This window comes from Saccopteryx bilineata, chromosome 5, assembly GCF_036850765.1.
Source record: "Saccopteryx bilineata isolate mSacBil1 chromosome 5, mSacBil1_pri_phased_curated, whole genome shotgun sequence".
In the NCBI taxonomy this organism is placed as follows: domain Eukaryota; kingdom Metazoa; phylum Chordata; class Mammalia; order Chiroptera; family Emballonuridae; genus Saccopteryx; species Saccopteryx bilineata.
In genome coordinates, this window is record NC_089494.1 from 75414477 (window position 1) to 75431025 (window position 16549).

The 16549-nt window shown below is 35.9% G+C and overlaps 1 protein-coding gene across 6 annotated transcripts in view; it reads right to left on the minus strand.

Annotated features, from left to right (window-relative positions):
* The window catches only part of SLC4A10 (solute carrier family 4 member 10), a 330272-nt gene that overhangs the window by 67200 nt on the left and 246523 nt on the right, over positions 1-16549 (minus strand). For all 6 annotated transcript variants that reach the window (XM_066279000.1, XM_066279003.1, XM_066278999.1 and 3 more), the window contains 3 exons: positions 15830-16004; positions 14675-14808; positions 14032-14277 (listed from right to left, as the gene is read on the minus strand). In XM_066279000.1, coding sequence (XP_066135097.1) covers positions 14032-14277; positions 14675-14808; positions 15830-16004 — 555 coding nt within the window. The remainder of the gene's footprint in view (positions 1-14031; positions 14278-14674; positions 14809-15829; positions 16005-16549) is intronic.

Sequence of the window (16549 nt, forward strand, 5' to 3'; positions counted from 1 at the left end):
ACTTCTCTATATTTGCTTTCTTAAAGTGGGGATAATAATAGCACTCAATTTCAAGGATTATTAAGAAGGTGAAATAAATTAACACACATAAAAGCACCTAGAACAGGATCTGGCATAAGTAAATCCTAATTAGGTGTTAAGTATCATCATTATTGTTATTGTTGTTATTACTCTTGTTACTAGAGTAGAAAGTCCAATAATCCAAAGGCAATAGAATGGGCAATATCTGTACTCTTTTATATTTTTAAAAATACAAGTATAAAATGCCAATAATTCTGACTGTGGTACTAGATTGTTTGGCTTAAAATACACTCTTCACCAAACACTGTCCATTACTGTCCGCCTCAACAACCGAAAACCTTCCCTCTCCCCCGCCCAATGTGTGTGCTCTAAGCCATCTTGTTTATATAAATGGCTATAGAGTGATTAAATAAACATTATAATTAAATGCTCTCATCCAGAAGTCTCTGCTTTTGTTTCAAGGCTAATGGAGGTGATCAGTCTTCTTTCCATGAGAAGAGCCTGTGGCTGTCTTCTGGAAAATATAATTTGATAGAACTCCCTTCAACATTATTACTAATTTTAGTCCTGCATTACAGATTATCTCTTTTTGTTTTTGTAGTTATTATTAGTACCTTCCTGTATGTGCTGAGCAGTAATGGCTTGTGATCTATTTTTTTTTCAAGTCTTTTTATTTACTAAATTAGCCCCCAGAGCACTATGTAGCAAGTTAGGTATTAATATATGGCATAAAATCAGAGAATTATGATCTATCTGTAGAAGCCAAACATGTTTTTTATGCCTATTCTTTTTCTACTTCAAAAGTATTTTTGAATTACCAAAATAATAAAGCCACACTCTAAAATATTAATAAAATAAAAACAAAAAGAAAATCTCTCATAGCCTTTCCACTAGTTACTACAATTTTTGACATATTTCCTTCAGTAGTTTTATTATGTTTTCAACATATTTTATAGCAGACAATGTTTTTCAGTGCCCTTGCTGGACTTTGAGAACCAGAATGACATGATCTGAGTTGGGCTGTAGGAGAATAATACTGACTGCTACAAAGAGGACAGTCTGTGGAAGAGCAAGTGTAAAATCAGGGACACCAGCTGGAAAGTAACTGTAATAATTTAGACAAGAGACTATGGAAGTAGAGAGTATGGTAAGTAGTGTTTAAATTTTGTGTAGAGATCTATTATATGTGTTGAGGCGTCTGGGTGTATGGGAGAATAGTCATAAATAAATCCATGGTTTTGCCTGACCTGTGGTGGCGCAGTGGGATAAAGCGTCAACCTGGAACACTGAGGTTGCCGGTTCGAAACCTTGGGCTTGCCCGGTCAAGGCACATATGGGAGTTGATGCTTCCTGCTCCTCCCTCCCCTTCTCTCTCTCTCTCTCCTCTCTCTCTAAAAATTAATAAATAAAATATATAAAAAAAAATAAAAAATAAAAATAAAAAAAATAAATCCATGGTTTTTTCATTAGAACAGTGGAAAGGATGGATTGCCATTAACAGGGAGAAAGATCTCAGAAAGTTTGTTGTTAACAATGCCAATCATAAATAGAACTAAACTGTAAGCATTTACTTAGTTTAATAGTTTTCTAGGGCTACTATACCAAAATACCAAAGACTGGGAGACTTAAACAATCAAAATTTATTTTCCTACTGTTCTGGAAGCTATATGTCTGTGGTCATCAAGGTTGATTTCCCTGGCCGGTTAATTCAGTGGTCAGTGGGCATGTGGATGTCCTGGGTTCAATTCCTGGTCAGGGCACAAAGGAAAAGCAACCATCTGCTTTTTCACCCCTCCAGTAGCTATGAGTCCATTAGTTCAGGTGTGTCGCCCCAGTGCTGAGGATGGCTCCGTGGACCCACCCCCTCAGGTGCTAAAAATAGCTCAGTTGCAAACCTGGCCCCAGGTAGACAGAACATCAGCCCCAGACAGGAGTTGCCAGGTGATTCCTGGTCGGGGTACATGCAGGAGTCTATCTATCTCCCCTCCTCTCAACTTGGAAAACGAAAAATAAAAAAGCTTGATTTTTTTCTCAGGCCTTCCTTTAGCTTGCAGATGCTACCCTCTTGCTGTGTCCTCACACGGTCTTTTCAATGTGTGTGTACAACTTGGTGTCTCTTTGTGTGTCCACATTTTCTCTTCTTATAAGGACACCAGTTAGATTTGATTAGGACCCACCCATAAACTCATTTGATCATAATTACCTCTTTAAAAGCCTTATTTCCAAATAAAACTATGTTCTAAGTTACTGAGGGTTGGGGTTTCCACATACAAATTTTGATAGAACACAGTTCAACCCATAATACCAAGTGATATGATTTCAGAGTGAGTAGGGCCACCTCTCTTACTCCCTAAACTCTGCTTTCATAACTGAAAAAAACAAATCTACCATAAGTGCTTCATTCTTTCAAATAAGAAAATCAAACTTGCTGGAAGAAATAAAAGTAGTCTCCTACTAATCATCTTTGAAGCAACTTCTTATAGACTCTGAAAACACCAGGTAAGTATCTATGTAATGAAGAGACGAGCTAGATAATGGGGAAGGGGGATAAGTAGAAGAAGCAGAACTGGCCTCAACACAGAGTTCCCTGAGACTAGTAATGAGCATTCATTCACGGCACATGTTTTGTTACTCTTCACAGTAAATTTTTAATTTGCAGAAAAAAATATTTATAAAGGTAGTTTTTTGGGTTACCTATAAAAACTTTTGCCTGCAATTGAGAACTATGACAATAGAATGTTTTTACAAAGTAAACTTCTTCCTTTCCCAGTGTTAAATATACATACCCCTCCACTTGATGTTTTCCTGGTAAACAATAAATGTAAAGCATCTAAACTGAACACCTTATGTTATCAAGAATTGAACTTGAAAATAGAAAAATGTGTTAAGCTAACTGAACTTGGCTAATTCTATAAATATTGAGTAGAAATAGTGTTAGGAGCAATTAATCTACTAATTTCCATAGTTAAAGGGAAGTATTTCTTTCTCCAAAATAAGTTATTAGTAATGGCTCTAGGCATTCTTTTAGCAGGACTAAAACTATAAAGTTTGTAATGGTGATACTTAACATTTACAACAATGAATGAATCATGGAGCTACATTTTACATGATCAAGAATAATCTGCTCAGAATTTCCCAGCAGCATGCCAGATCAGGCAGTGGTGCAGTGGATAGAGCACCAGACTGGGATGTAAAGGACCCAGGTTCAAAAGCCTGAGGTTGCCAGCTTGTGCGCCAGCTCATCCGGCTCGACCATGGGATCATAGACATGACCCCATGGTCACTGGCTTGAGCAAGGGGTCACTCACTCTGCTGTAGCCCCCCCCCTACCCCCCACTCCCCAACCTCTGTCAAGGCACATACGAGGAAGGAATCAATGAACAACTAAGGAGACTAAGAGGCCGCAACAAAGAATTGATCCTTCTCATCTCTCTCCCTTCCTGTCTTTCCCTATCTGTCCCTCTCTCTGTATTTCTCTCTCTCTCTCGCTCTCTCTCGTACACAAAAGACAAATTTTCTCAGCAGGAATGGCAAATACCTTCATTAAAATGATCAAATCATATACAAAGGACCATTATACTAAACTTATAAAGAATCCATGTCAATGTGCTCAAAAGGTGAGATAAAGTTGAGTAGCAAAATGAGATCACACCATCTAATAGAAAAAGTATAACACTGAGAAGTGTGGGCTCTACTTTTTGTCATGCTTTATATAATTATTAATAAGTCATAAAATAAATTTTATCTGCTCCGTAGCATTGCAGTAGATATAAAGTGATATAGGTATTTAAAGGGACTTTAAAAGAAAAATTGTTAACCTCCCTGTAATTAAAACTTCAGTGAATTATTTTAACTGATGTTTAGAAACTGAAATTGCTAGATAGTTGCTAGATCAATGGTTTACAACTTTTTATAGCTATGTATTTCTATCTTTTCTGTCAAATAACTACATGTTTTTATCATTCTTTTTTTTTAATTTACATTGGGTTTTAAGGATATAAAAATACAGTAGAATTCTTGGAAGAACATTTTATTATGAATACTTGATTTCAAAAGAAAAACTCTGGTGCCTATTTAAGCTTTGTCTGCTTTTCTCTGACTGCATGTGTTATCAGTAGTTAAGAGATAGAGCTTTAAAAAAATTTTAAAGTTCCAGCAGTTGGAAAACTATTAAGAAGATGGAAGATCTCACCGTCTACAGGCAAATTATGCTATAGTGTGTCTCAGGAAGGCAAATATAAGGAAATTATTTCTTCAGTTGTACATACTGGTGTGTGTGTATATATATAAAATAAACATTTATTGGGAAATATTGGCAAAATATATCCTACTTTTATAATTAAAAAAATTAAACGATGTGTGCTTCATTCTTTCAGATATCAAAATAAATTTTTTGGAAGAAATAAAATTAGCCATCTACTAATCATTCTCACTGAGAATGCTATCACATCTCAACAAAGTGAACTCCTGTGTATTTGGTACGCAAACACATGAACTGTGGTCATTCCATGTGTCTTAAAGAAGAAACCACCAATTGCTGCTTAGTAGTCTCCGTCTAATATGAATGTCCGTACAAATTTCTGCCCTTTCATAGCTACTTGACAGGAAAGTATGAAAAATAAAGATGTTTTAGGTTTTCAAATCTATAGTTACAGAAAAAGAAAATAATAGCTAGAGATAGATCTGAGAAGTAACATTTTTAAGGCACTTAGGAAGGCTTACTGGCACCTGCCAGGCTCCTGGCTTTCTGGAAGCAGAAAGACAAAGAGACATTACTCTTGTGTGCAAACACTCATAATCCATTAGAAACAGCAAGGATAAAACAGGTAAATAATAAGCTTATACTGGATACTATTGCTACTGGAGATAAGACTTTATCATTAAAACAAGAATTTAGCTCAAAATAGGAAGCGAAAACAAAAATAGCAACTGTTTGGATTAAGAATCAACAGTAAGATGGTTTGCCAAGAAACTTATTCACTGAATAATGGTCTATTGAGTGCCTATTATTATATTTATTTGATTCAAATATGTCAGATAATATACTTTTTTAATATCAGCTTTTAAATAGAGAAAAAACTTTATGTTAAAGACGCATATGACTTGTAAGAAGCACTTCAGAAATATAAAAGAAACAAACAAACATTAATTATATGACACGTGCCAAGCATGTGACTAATACAGGGGTACAAACGTGCTTGCCTAGTGGTCACGTACCTAACATCATGGAGACTAAGCTAGTGGAGTCACACATACATTACAGAAATAAACACATACAAATAAAATTTAAAGTTATGTTGCAAGCAATTCTGGGTAAGTTTAGTCAAGTGTATATGTAGTAAAAAAGTGATTTAAAAAGTTGAAATACAGAGGTTTCTCTAAATCTAAGTTTTATTCTTTGATTAGTGAGGACTAACCAGTCAATGAGCTGATAACCTTCCTTTCAACCTCTTCTCCCCACACCCCCCGTCAACCTTGGGAGTTCTGCTGCAGGTGCAGTCCTGCCTCTCACCAGATGACTTCTATACCATGTTGGCACCCTGTCTAAACTTTTAGTCAGAACTAGCTTTATGAATTTAGTTTGGGTATTTTTATCCTATATTAAGATTCTCATAACATCTCAAGTTTATTCAAAACTCTTAACTGAAATCTTTAAGAGTAGTGTGAAAGATACTATGAAAGCACAATTGTCTTTACTTGTCAAACATGATTGGTCAGGTGATGTCAATTATAATACAACCTGTTCAGTTAATCTGTATGCATTAAGTATTACAATAATATTATGCTGGGACTATGGGAGATAAAATTGTTATGTTTTCTACTTTAAAGAAAGCTTGAACCTAGTTAAGGGGATGAGAAAAATAATACTCTTCTATGAGCATGAAGTCAGGCAGTAAATGACATTTATCCAGAACAAATCACTGTCCTGGATTATGTAGAGCAGTGGTCCCCAACCTTTTTTGGGCCATGGACCGGTTTAATGTCAGAAAATATTTTCACAGACCGGCCTTTAGGATGGGACGGATAAATGCACAAAATAAAATTATGCAACCGGCGTATAAACTGTGGTATTTTTAAATATATATAATTGTCGTACTTACAAGACAAGCGTCAAGAGTGAGACTTAGTTGGATGTAACAGAGGGAATTTAGTCATTTAAAAAAAAATAAAACATGGTTCAGACTTAAATATAAATAAAATGGAAATAATGTAAGTTATTTATTCTTTTTCTGTGGACCGGTACCAAATGGCCCACGGACCAGTACCGGTCCGCAGCCCGGGGATTGGGGACCACTGATATAGAGGCTTGGTCTGGAAACTACAACAAAGAGATAGCAAAAAACAAACAAACAAACAAACTTCCCATAACCGACCAGTGAGATCATAGTGTCTAAAAGTTTGCTAATTATTGGATATTATTCAACTCCAGGTTGCTAAATTATTGGAAACTAGAGTAATAAACCCTGCTCTTTGTTTTGATCCAACAAACTGCAAAGAGTTAATACAACCCTAATCTTTCTTTGGCTAACCGTATTTGAGAACATTAGAATATTATAATATATTTGAAGAAACATTTCATCTTCCATAAGCAGAATGCTTTATTCTATTTTTGCCATTTCTTAAAATCAAAGCAACCTAGAGAAAGTTATTTCCACAAACTCATTACTTATTGCTAACTTAAAAAATTCAGTTTGATCATCTGCTGTAATGTATATATTCTTGAAACTAAATTGATTATCTTGACACTTGCTCTTGGCACCATAAAAGGAAAGCTTACAGCTTCAAACACAAGGTCTACATGTTACCACATTCTAAGATTGGGATGCCAGAGGTACTAAGAAAGTCTTAAAGAAATCAAAGACATTTTGTTATTTGGTTGGTAAAACTATGAACTTAAGAAAATCTAAATCAGGGGTCCCCAAACTTTTTACACAGGGGGCCAGTTCACTGTCCCTCAGACTGTTGGAGGGCCAGACTATAAAAAAAAAAAACTATGAACAAATCCCTACGCACACTGCACATATCTTATTTTAAAGTAAAAAAACAAAACGGGAACAAATATAATATTTAAAATAAAGACCAAGTAAATTTAAATCAACAAACTGACCAGTATTTCAATAGGAACTAGGCTCCTCTCACTGACCACCAATGAAAGAGGTGCCCCTTCTGAAGTGCGGCAGGGGCCAGATAGATGGCCTTAGGGGGCCGCATGTGGCCCGCGGGCCATAGTTTGGGGACCCCTGATCTAAATATAAGTCCAAGTATAAAGAATATCTTTGTAAAGGAGAAGAGATCTCTTTTTTCATATCTTACACCTAAGCAAAATATGTGAGCACATAAACATGTTAAGTTTGTAAAGACTGCAACTCAGATGTACTGCAGTCTAGTTTTGACATTTCCTAAGAATTTGTCTCACAAAAACTGTGAAAGCCCAAGGCTAGTAAAATCAGTAGAAAACTAGGTGAGCATGAGTATAACAACCCTTAAAACTGATTAGGTCACAGTAAAAAGAACAAAAACCAACTAAAAGTGTCATGTAAACTTCATGAAACACAAAATGTTTCATCCAAAAGTGTGAGATTATACAATACATTAAAGTACCCATTTTTTGTTAGCAATAACTTTTATTTATTTTCTTTACACATGACTAATGGTATGCTAATAAGTATATAAATGATATGACTAGAAAAAAAGATTGGTCTTGCTTTACCAAAGAGCAAGTAATGGCAATACTTGATCAGAGTCACGTCCACAAAGTGATTGCTGCATAAAACCAGTGAATCATGGTGTGAAACTAAATGAAAGACAGTGCAGTAACCACATTTCCCAAGGACATTTATCCGCTGTGTTGTTTTTTTTTTTTTTGTACCCACGTCAGGTCCAAGAGACATTAAAACCTCACAACCCATCAGGATGAATCAATCTTTCCATACCTCCTTTCTTCCTAATTCTGGTTGAGAAAGGCCCTCTTAGAGCAATAGAACACAGTGATTAGCCCACGTTCCTGCTCAGCCTTCAATAAATTAGGTTTCAGATGTGCACACTGTAATAAAGTCTAAGTTTAACTTAAACTGATAGGGATCTTTTTTTCTTTAAGAAAACAGAGATGTAAACAAGAAATTTAGGATTTGAGCCCTCTTATCTTGATTGCCATGACAGGTAGGAATCATGGATAAATCAATCTATTTTTTATCTCATATTATTCTCAAAGCATTTGTTTTATTTAGCCCCACAATCTTGTTTTTGACTCCCAGAATTGTGCCATCCCAGATTTACCTACTCTGTCTCCATCATCTCTAATCTCTTTTTCTGTCTCTGTTCTCATTTTTAAACACACATAACTCTTCTAACACAAATTATCATTTGTGTGATCACATCACCTTCTCCAGCAGGCAGTTTCTCATTTTCTTTGACACCAAAATGGCCTACGCATACTTTTTCCATTTCTTTACCACCTACACCCCTCTTAATATTTTTGTTAACTGGCTTCTAGTCATGCCTCTCCTCCCCCCACCCCCATGCTATTTTTTAAAGTTAGCAATGATCTTTCTTTTTTATTCTGTTTGACCTTTATACCAAATCTCTCTAAGGATTTCCTGATACAATCTTGTTCCTTGCCTTCTAAAACCTGATGTTATTCATGTTTTTCCCCTTTTTTTATTGCCTCTTTCTAATGTTTTATCTATTGGTTATGATTTTTTTCATTCTTCTACCTTCTAGCTGTGACCATTATCCAGGGTTCAGTCCTTGCTTCTCTGATCTTTTTCCTTTCTAGACCATGGGATTTTAAACTGTGATCCTCAGTCTGAATACCTTAGAAACAGCCACCAAGAATAAAGGGAACAGCTGAAAAGGTAGATAAATGCTATGTCTACTCTACACCACTTCAAACAGAATACAGGTAATTCTGTTTTCACCTGTTTTATGTATTCCATATTGTTTCTTTTGGAGAATTTATTTGTTTTTGTTAGTATAGTGAAAATTATACCAGAGCCATAAAGCCTGATTTCTTGTTTAACACTAGCTATATGACTTTAGAAAGATATTGCAAAACAATTATGAATTGCTTACATCCAAGCCTGCATCATTCCCTCCATCTGAACTCCATTGCTGCCCTATTCCTTGACAGCTTTCTAAATTCTACTGATTTTCATCTATGTCACTTCAACCAGAAAGTCTCCTCTGAACCCTAAATTTGAGTTAAGTGCTCCTCTGATGTAGTGCCATAGCATTCTGTACCAACCCCTTAGCATAGCACTTATTTCATTGTGTTGTCTAGTGGCATTCCTTATTAAACTGAAAACTCACTGAAGAAAGAATATTATGTATGATTTCCTTAGCACATAGTGCCTGACATGTTGTAGGTTTGAAAATCCAAGCAGAATAAGTATATATCTTAGCAAGGAGAGCCAAATTAGGGGACACTGCTCATTTTGCAACTGAAGATAAATAGAGCGGCAAGGATCACTGTTATCACTCATTCTGATCAAACTGCTCCTCACCTCCTTTATCCATTTCTGAACCCTGTTCACAGCACCCTCACTATTTGCTGTTAGTAGGAAAGTTATTTTTTTTCCACTTTGATTTTCTTGTCCAAAAACAGTTATACTGTTTAACACTATCTCAAAGACAAAAAAGTAAAGTACTAAAAATCATGTTATTTTCCAAAATGAAAGTTAAAAAATCACATGATCATATCAATAGATGCAGAAAGCATATGACAAAGTCCAGCACACATTTATGATAAAAAAATTTAAAATGCTCAGCAAAGTGGGAATATACCTCAACATAATAAAAGTCATGATAAATCCACAGCTAATATACTCAATGAAAAAAATAAACTAAAAATGTTTTACTTAAGATCAAGAACAAGACAGAGATATTCACTTTCATCACACTTAGTTAATATAGTACTATAAGTCTTATAGCAATCAGACAAGAAGAAGAAATAAATGGCAGCTAAATGGGAAAGGAAGAAGTAAAAACTGTCATTATTTGCAGATGACATAATACTGTATATAGAGAACCCAAAAGATTCTACTCCAAACTATAGAACTGATAAATAAATTTAGTAAAGTGAAAAATACAAAATAAATATTCAGATATTGGCTGTATTTTTATACACAAATAATGAACTATCAGAAATGAAATTAAGAAAACAAAACCATTTAAAATTACATCAAAAAATATCTAGGAATAAATTTAGCCAAGAAGGTAAACTACTTTTAAAATCCTAAGTCATTGAAGAGAGAAACTGAAGATACAAATAAATTAAGCATATACTGTGTTCATGAATATAAAACTTAACATTGTTAAAATATCCACACTCACATGGCTTAAAGCAATCTGCAGATTCAATGAAATTCTTATCAAAATACCAATAGAATTTTTCATAGAACTAGAACAAATAATTCTTAAATATACATGGAACTACAAAAAACCCCAAATAGCCACAGCTACCTGATATCAAACTATACTATAATACTATAGTAATCAAAACAGTATAGTGCTGGCATAAAAACAGACACATAGATCAATAGAACAGAATAGAGAGCCCAAAAAATAAACTCCCCTATGTGATCAATTAATATATAACAAAGGAAGAAAGAACATACAATTGAATAAGGACAGTCTATTCAATAAATGGTGTAGGGAAAATGACAGAGATATGCAAAAATGAAACGAGACTGCCTTTATGTACCATATACAAGAATAAACTCAAAATGGATTAAAAACTTAAATATAAGTCTCAAAACCATAAAAATCCCAGAAGAAAACATAGACACTAAAATCTTAGACATTGTTCTAGCAATACTTTTTATGATATATCTCTTTGGACAAGGGAAACAAAAATAAATTAATAAACAAATGGGACTACATGAAACTAAAAAGGATTTACACAGCAAAGGAAACCATCAACATACACAAACTTAACCTACTGAACAAGAGAAGATATTCACCAATGATATATCTGATATTCTGCTGACAGCCAAAATTTATACAGAACTCATACAACTCAATCTGCAAAAAAATCAAACACTCCAATTAAAAAATAGGCAGAGGGGCTCTAGCCGATTGGCTCAGTGATAGAGCATTGGCCCAGCATGTGGATGTCCAGGTTTGATTCCTGGTTAAGGCACACAGGAGAAGTGAAATCTGCTTCTCCACCCCTTCCCTTCTCTCTTTTCTCTGTATATCTCTCTCTTCCCTTCCCACAGGCATGCCTTCATTGGAGCAAGTTGGCCCCAGGCACTGAGGATAGCTCCATGGCCTCTCCTCAAGCAGTAAAATAGCTCAGTTGCTGAGCAGTGGAGCAACGGCCTCAAATGGGCAGAGCATTGCCCTATCAAGGGATTGCTGAGTGGCACATGGAGAAGTCTGTCTCTCTGCCTCCCTGCTTCTTACTTAAGAAAAAAAGAAAAGAAAAAAATATGGGCAGAGGATCTGGATAGACACTTCTCCAAACAAGACATGCAGAAGGCCAACAGACCTTTGAAAAAATACTCAATATTACTAATCATCAGGAAAATGCAAATTAAAACTACAATGAGATATGACCTCATACTTGAAAGAATGGCTTTCATCAGTAAATCAACAAGCAACAAGTATTGGTGAGGATATGGAGAAAGGGGAACTCTTTTGCACCGTTGGGGGGAATGCAGGTTGATGCATCCACAATGGAAAACAGTACAGAGTTTCTTTAAAAAATAAAAAATGGAACTGCCTTAAGCTCTGGTGATTCCATTTATGGGTATATATTTAAAGAAATCCCACTAATTTGAAAGGATATATGTACACCTATGTTCACTGCAGCATTATTTACAATAGCCAATATATGGAAGCAACCCAAGTGTTCATCAATAGATGCATGGATAAAAACATAGTGGTACTATATAGAAGGGAATATTACTTGGCCATAAAGAAGAATGAAATCTTACCATTTGTGATAACATGGGTAGACCTAGAGTTTGTTATGCTAAGTGAAATAACTCTGAAAGAGAAAGACAGATACTTTATGATTTCACTTATCTGTGGAGTCTATGGAACAAAATAAACAACAACAACAAAAACAAAATAGAAACAGACTTAGAGATATGGAGAACAGACTGATGTTGCCAGAGGGGATGGGGACTGGGAGTCTGGGTTAAAAAGGTGAAGAAATTAAGAAGTACAAATTGGCAGTTACAGAAATGTAATGGAGATGTAAATTACAGAATAGGGAATATAGTTAATAATACTATAATAACTATATATGGTGTCAGGTGGGTAGTTGAAGTATTGGGAGGATTACTTTGTAAAGGATATGATTGTTTAACCACTATGCTTTACACCTGAAACTAATATACAATAATATTAAATGTAAACTATAATTGAAAAATAAGTCAAATTGTCCTCTGTCACAAGAGGACAATTTGACTTTGGGTGACAGGTGTGCAACATAATTGAATGACAAGATAACCTGGAGATATTTTCTTTGAACATATGTACCCTGATTTATTAATGTCACCCTATTAAAATTAATAAAAATTTTAAAAAGTTTAAAAAAATAAAATTTAAAAAGTTAAAAAATAAAATAAATAAAAATCATGTTATTTTCAGTCCTATCATTACATCTTTCTTAACAAAACTATAACATTGCACTATTTTGGTTTAATTTTAACACTCAGTTCTCTAATAACAAAGAAAGATAATAAATTTTCAAAACATTTGATGCCATTTCTAAGTAGTTAATAAGAGCATTGGTGTTTGATGCACAGGTTATAACTGATTCATAAAGAACATATTGCTTCAAATACTTGTATAAAAATATATACACACATGCAACAAAAATTCTACAAATTAAATCAAACAAAGGACAAACATAATGTTCACATACAGTATACAAACACAGTCTTAGAGAAATTTTAAGCTACTGGCATACTAACTAGAAAGAGCAATAGGTCTGATCCCATTTTTAATCTTAAACTGTATAGTAACTTCTACAGGTAATACCTGAGTACTTCCACCATATATGTCATAAGTTTCAAAAGCAATATTACATTTGCAAAAAATAAATGCTTATATAACAAAATTGACCTTGGTTCACTATCTACTTAACAGGGAATTTTTTCTCTTTTTCTTTTTTTTGTTTTTGTTTTTAGAGAGTGAGAGGCAGGAAGAGAGAGAGAGAAACATGGAGCTACTCCTGAATGTAGCCTGACCAGGGAATCCAACCAGCAACCTCCGTGCTCTGGGATGATGCTCCTACCAACCAAGCTATCCAGCCAGGGCTTAATTTCTTTTTTCTTTCTTTCTCTTTCTTTCTTTTTTTCTCTTTCTTTCTTTCTTTCTTTCTTTCTTTCTTTCTTTCTTTCTTTCTTTTTCTTTCTTTCTTTCTTTTCCTTCCTTCCTTCCTTCCTTCCTTCCTTCCTTCCTTCCTTCCTTCCTTCCTTCCTTCTTTCCTTTCCTTTTCCTTCCTTCCTTCCTTCCTTCCTTCTTTCTTTCTTTCTTTCTTTCTTTCTTTCTTTCTTTCTTTCTTCTTTTTCTCTTCCTTTCTTTCTTTCTTTCTTTGTTTCTTTCATCTTTCTTTCTTTCTTTCTTATCAGAGATACAGAGAGAGGAAGAAAGAGAGAGGGGAGAGTGGAAGGGAGGCATTCATTTGCTGTTCCACTCAGTCATGCATTCACTGGTTGCTTCTTGTGTGTACCCTGAGCAGGGATCAAACCCACAATCCTTTTGTTTCAGGACGATGCTCTTAACCACTGAGCAACCATCCAGGGTGGAAATTCTTGACAAGCCGAACTCCAAAAAGATATTCTTTGCAGAGTTGTTATACTGAGAACTCAAGTAACAGATGACTAGCCCATTAGATGACTTTTAAAATTGTGTTCACTTCTGAGAGTACAGAATTCAGATCATGAATCAATTAAAGGTGCTCAATCTGCTGAGTAAGTTCCTCATATTTCTTATAACAATGGCAATATTTATAAAAAGTAAAGCCCCACAGCCAACAGGGAAAATGGTACTTACGAGTATTGTGTCAGCAGTTCCAAATCATTATGCATGTTGATTGGATATGATTCACTGAGTTCAAACAACTTCTCTAAAGCTTCATAAATGAAAATGATGCAAATAAGAGAAGCAAAGGCTTCTTCAGTAAACCGGGTAATATAGCAAACAAGGGAGCTTGCATCAGTGGCCACAAGTATGATACATAGGGTTGCAGTCCAAAGTCCAATACTAGCTCTTAAAGATAGGTACGACAGCCCGTATTCTCTAGGAGGAGGACAAAATCACAGAAAGAAGGTCATCAACAGCTTGCCACCATTTTAAACAGATGGAACTAAGTCTAATTCATGAAATTAAAGTAAATAAGCTTCAACCTCCCATGAGTATCTAAATTTCAAGACTTTGTCTAAAGGCAACATCTAAGGCGACAAAAGTAACAGGGGGTTTCAGTGTTGAAAACTGAATATAATTTTTTACAAACATTACAAAGCATTTTACACAAATCTTTTCATTTTCCTTTATTTCATGCAGAGACGAAAATGGCAAACTGAATCAAATCAGCCTCTTCCACCTCTCCCAGAGGATTTCCAAATGCAACATTGGGAGAAGTGTAAATACAGGAGAAGTAGAAAGGGGCTAAGGGCCCAAAGTATATAACACTTACTTGCAAAATTTAAACAAAATCTTTTCGAACACCAAAACTGGTCCTGTACTGCCTAATATGGTAAGAGGCTGTCCACCAAAGAGAGAATAGGCTATCCCAGTCATGGATGCTCCGAAGAGAGATTCGATTGCACTCTGTAGAGATATAAATTATTTTATTATCTAAGTTGTACAGGTAGCCATTATAACTCAGGAGAAATGTTTAATATACATGGGTATTTTCTTCTTCCTCTGCTATGAGGAGCTTAGCAACTTTGGGCAAGATATGGAATAGGAGAATATAAAACAAGGTAGGCAGTCAGCCAAACATAAATGGTAGTGACTAGGGATGTGTCTTCTCTATCTTTCTCGTCTCGCTTTTCTTTTTCTTACTAGAAGTTTACATATTTTATGATCAGTGAATGAACAGAAGCAGGGCCTGCATAAATGGGTAACAGTCCTCTTGTGAGGTAAGACGCATAGCCTAAAACTAGCCTAAGACTAGGGGCCAGAGATGAGATCCGAAGCTTATGTAAGACTCAGGATTCATTCTTTTTTTTTTTTTTTTTTTTTGTATTTTTCTGAAGCTGGAAACGGGGAGAGACAGTCAGACAGACTCCCGCATGCGCCTGACCGGGATCCACCCGGCTCGCCCACCAGGGGCGACGCTCCGCCCACCAGGGGGCGATGCTCTGCCCCTCCGGGGGATCGCTCTGCCGCGACCAGAGCCACTCTAGTGCGATCAGAGCCACTCCAAAGCCTGGGGCAGAGGCCAAGGAGCCATCCCCAGTGCCCGGGCCATCTTTACTCGAATGGAGCCTTGGCTGCGGGAGGGGAAGAAAGAGACAGAGAGGAAGTGGGGGGGGGGGGGTGGAGAAGCAAATGGGCGCTTCTCTTATGTGCCCTGGCCGGGAATCGAATCCGGGTCCCCCGCACGCCAGGCCGACGCTCTACTGCTGAGCCAACCGGCCAGGGCCAGGATTAATTCTTATGAGATACTCCACTCCCAGATTTCCAGTTCCAATATTTATCTAGCAAGTTCATGTGAAGTTATCTGCCAGCTCATACATCAAATTTCATTTCCTCATTAAGGAATCAAAAATTAAATGCTCACTTATCAAACTATGAATCTTAAAACTGATTAATTTCAACATTCAGAGAAAAGCATAATACATACTATACGACCTTCAGTAGCTTCGCCCAGCAGTCCTCCAAATGTGATGACAGGAGACATACACGCGCAGTAGAGAAACAGAAAAGATGCTAAGCACTGCAGGCTGAAAGCATCTCTGAAGTCACTCCAGAAGTATGGAGCTTTTCTTTTGATATCTAAAATAAGTCCCCCAAAAATCCTAAGACAGGGGGGAAACACAATAGTGAAATCCAAATATAAAAAACATACAAATCAAAATGCTCATTAGCTTGTTGCCAGGTCATAGTATAGGTTTTCCATCAGTTGAGATGAGACCCAATATTAACCTGCTACATTGTAGTATCACAATCTACAGGGATGGCTTTGCAGCACTATGTTTCCTCAATTCCTAACCAAATATTGTGTCAACAACCCCCCCAAAATGCCAGGTTCTCTCAAATAAGTTTCAGAGCTGTTCATCAATCAAATTTCAAATAATGCGCTTTAGAATTAGTCTAATTTCTGTGCCATTTCTTCATCAAGCTACTCATAAACTCAGGCCTACTACTCACAACTGTTGGCGCTATCTTCTAATTATTTACATTTAATTTAACATAGTGAAGGAGGGAGGGCAAACTGGCTTTTATATACTCCAATAATGAACATCAGGCTAGAGGGAAAAAAAGCAGTTTTAACCATGTTTAACCATGGCTCCAGTTACCTACTCTTTCTGCCAAAACAACAACAACAACAAAAAACCCACAG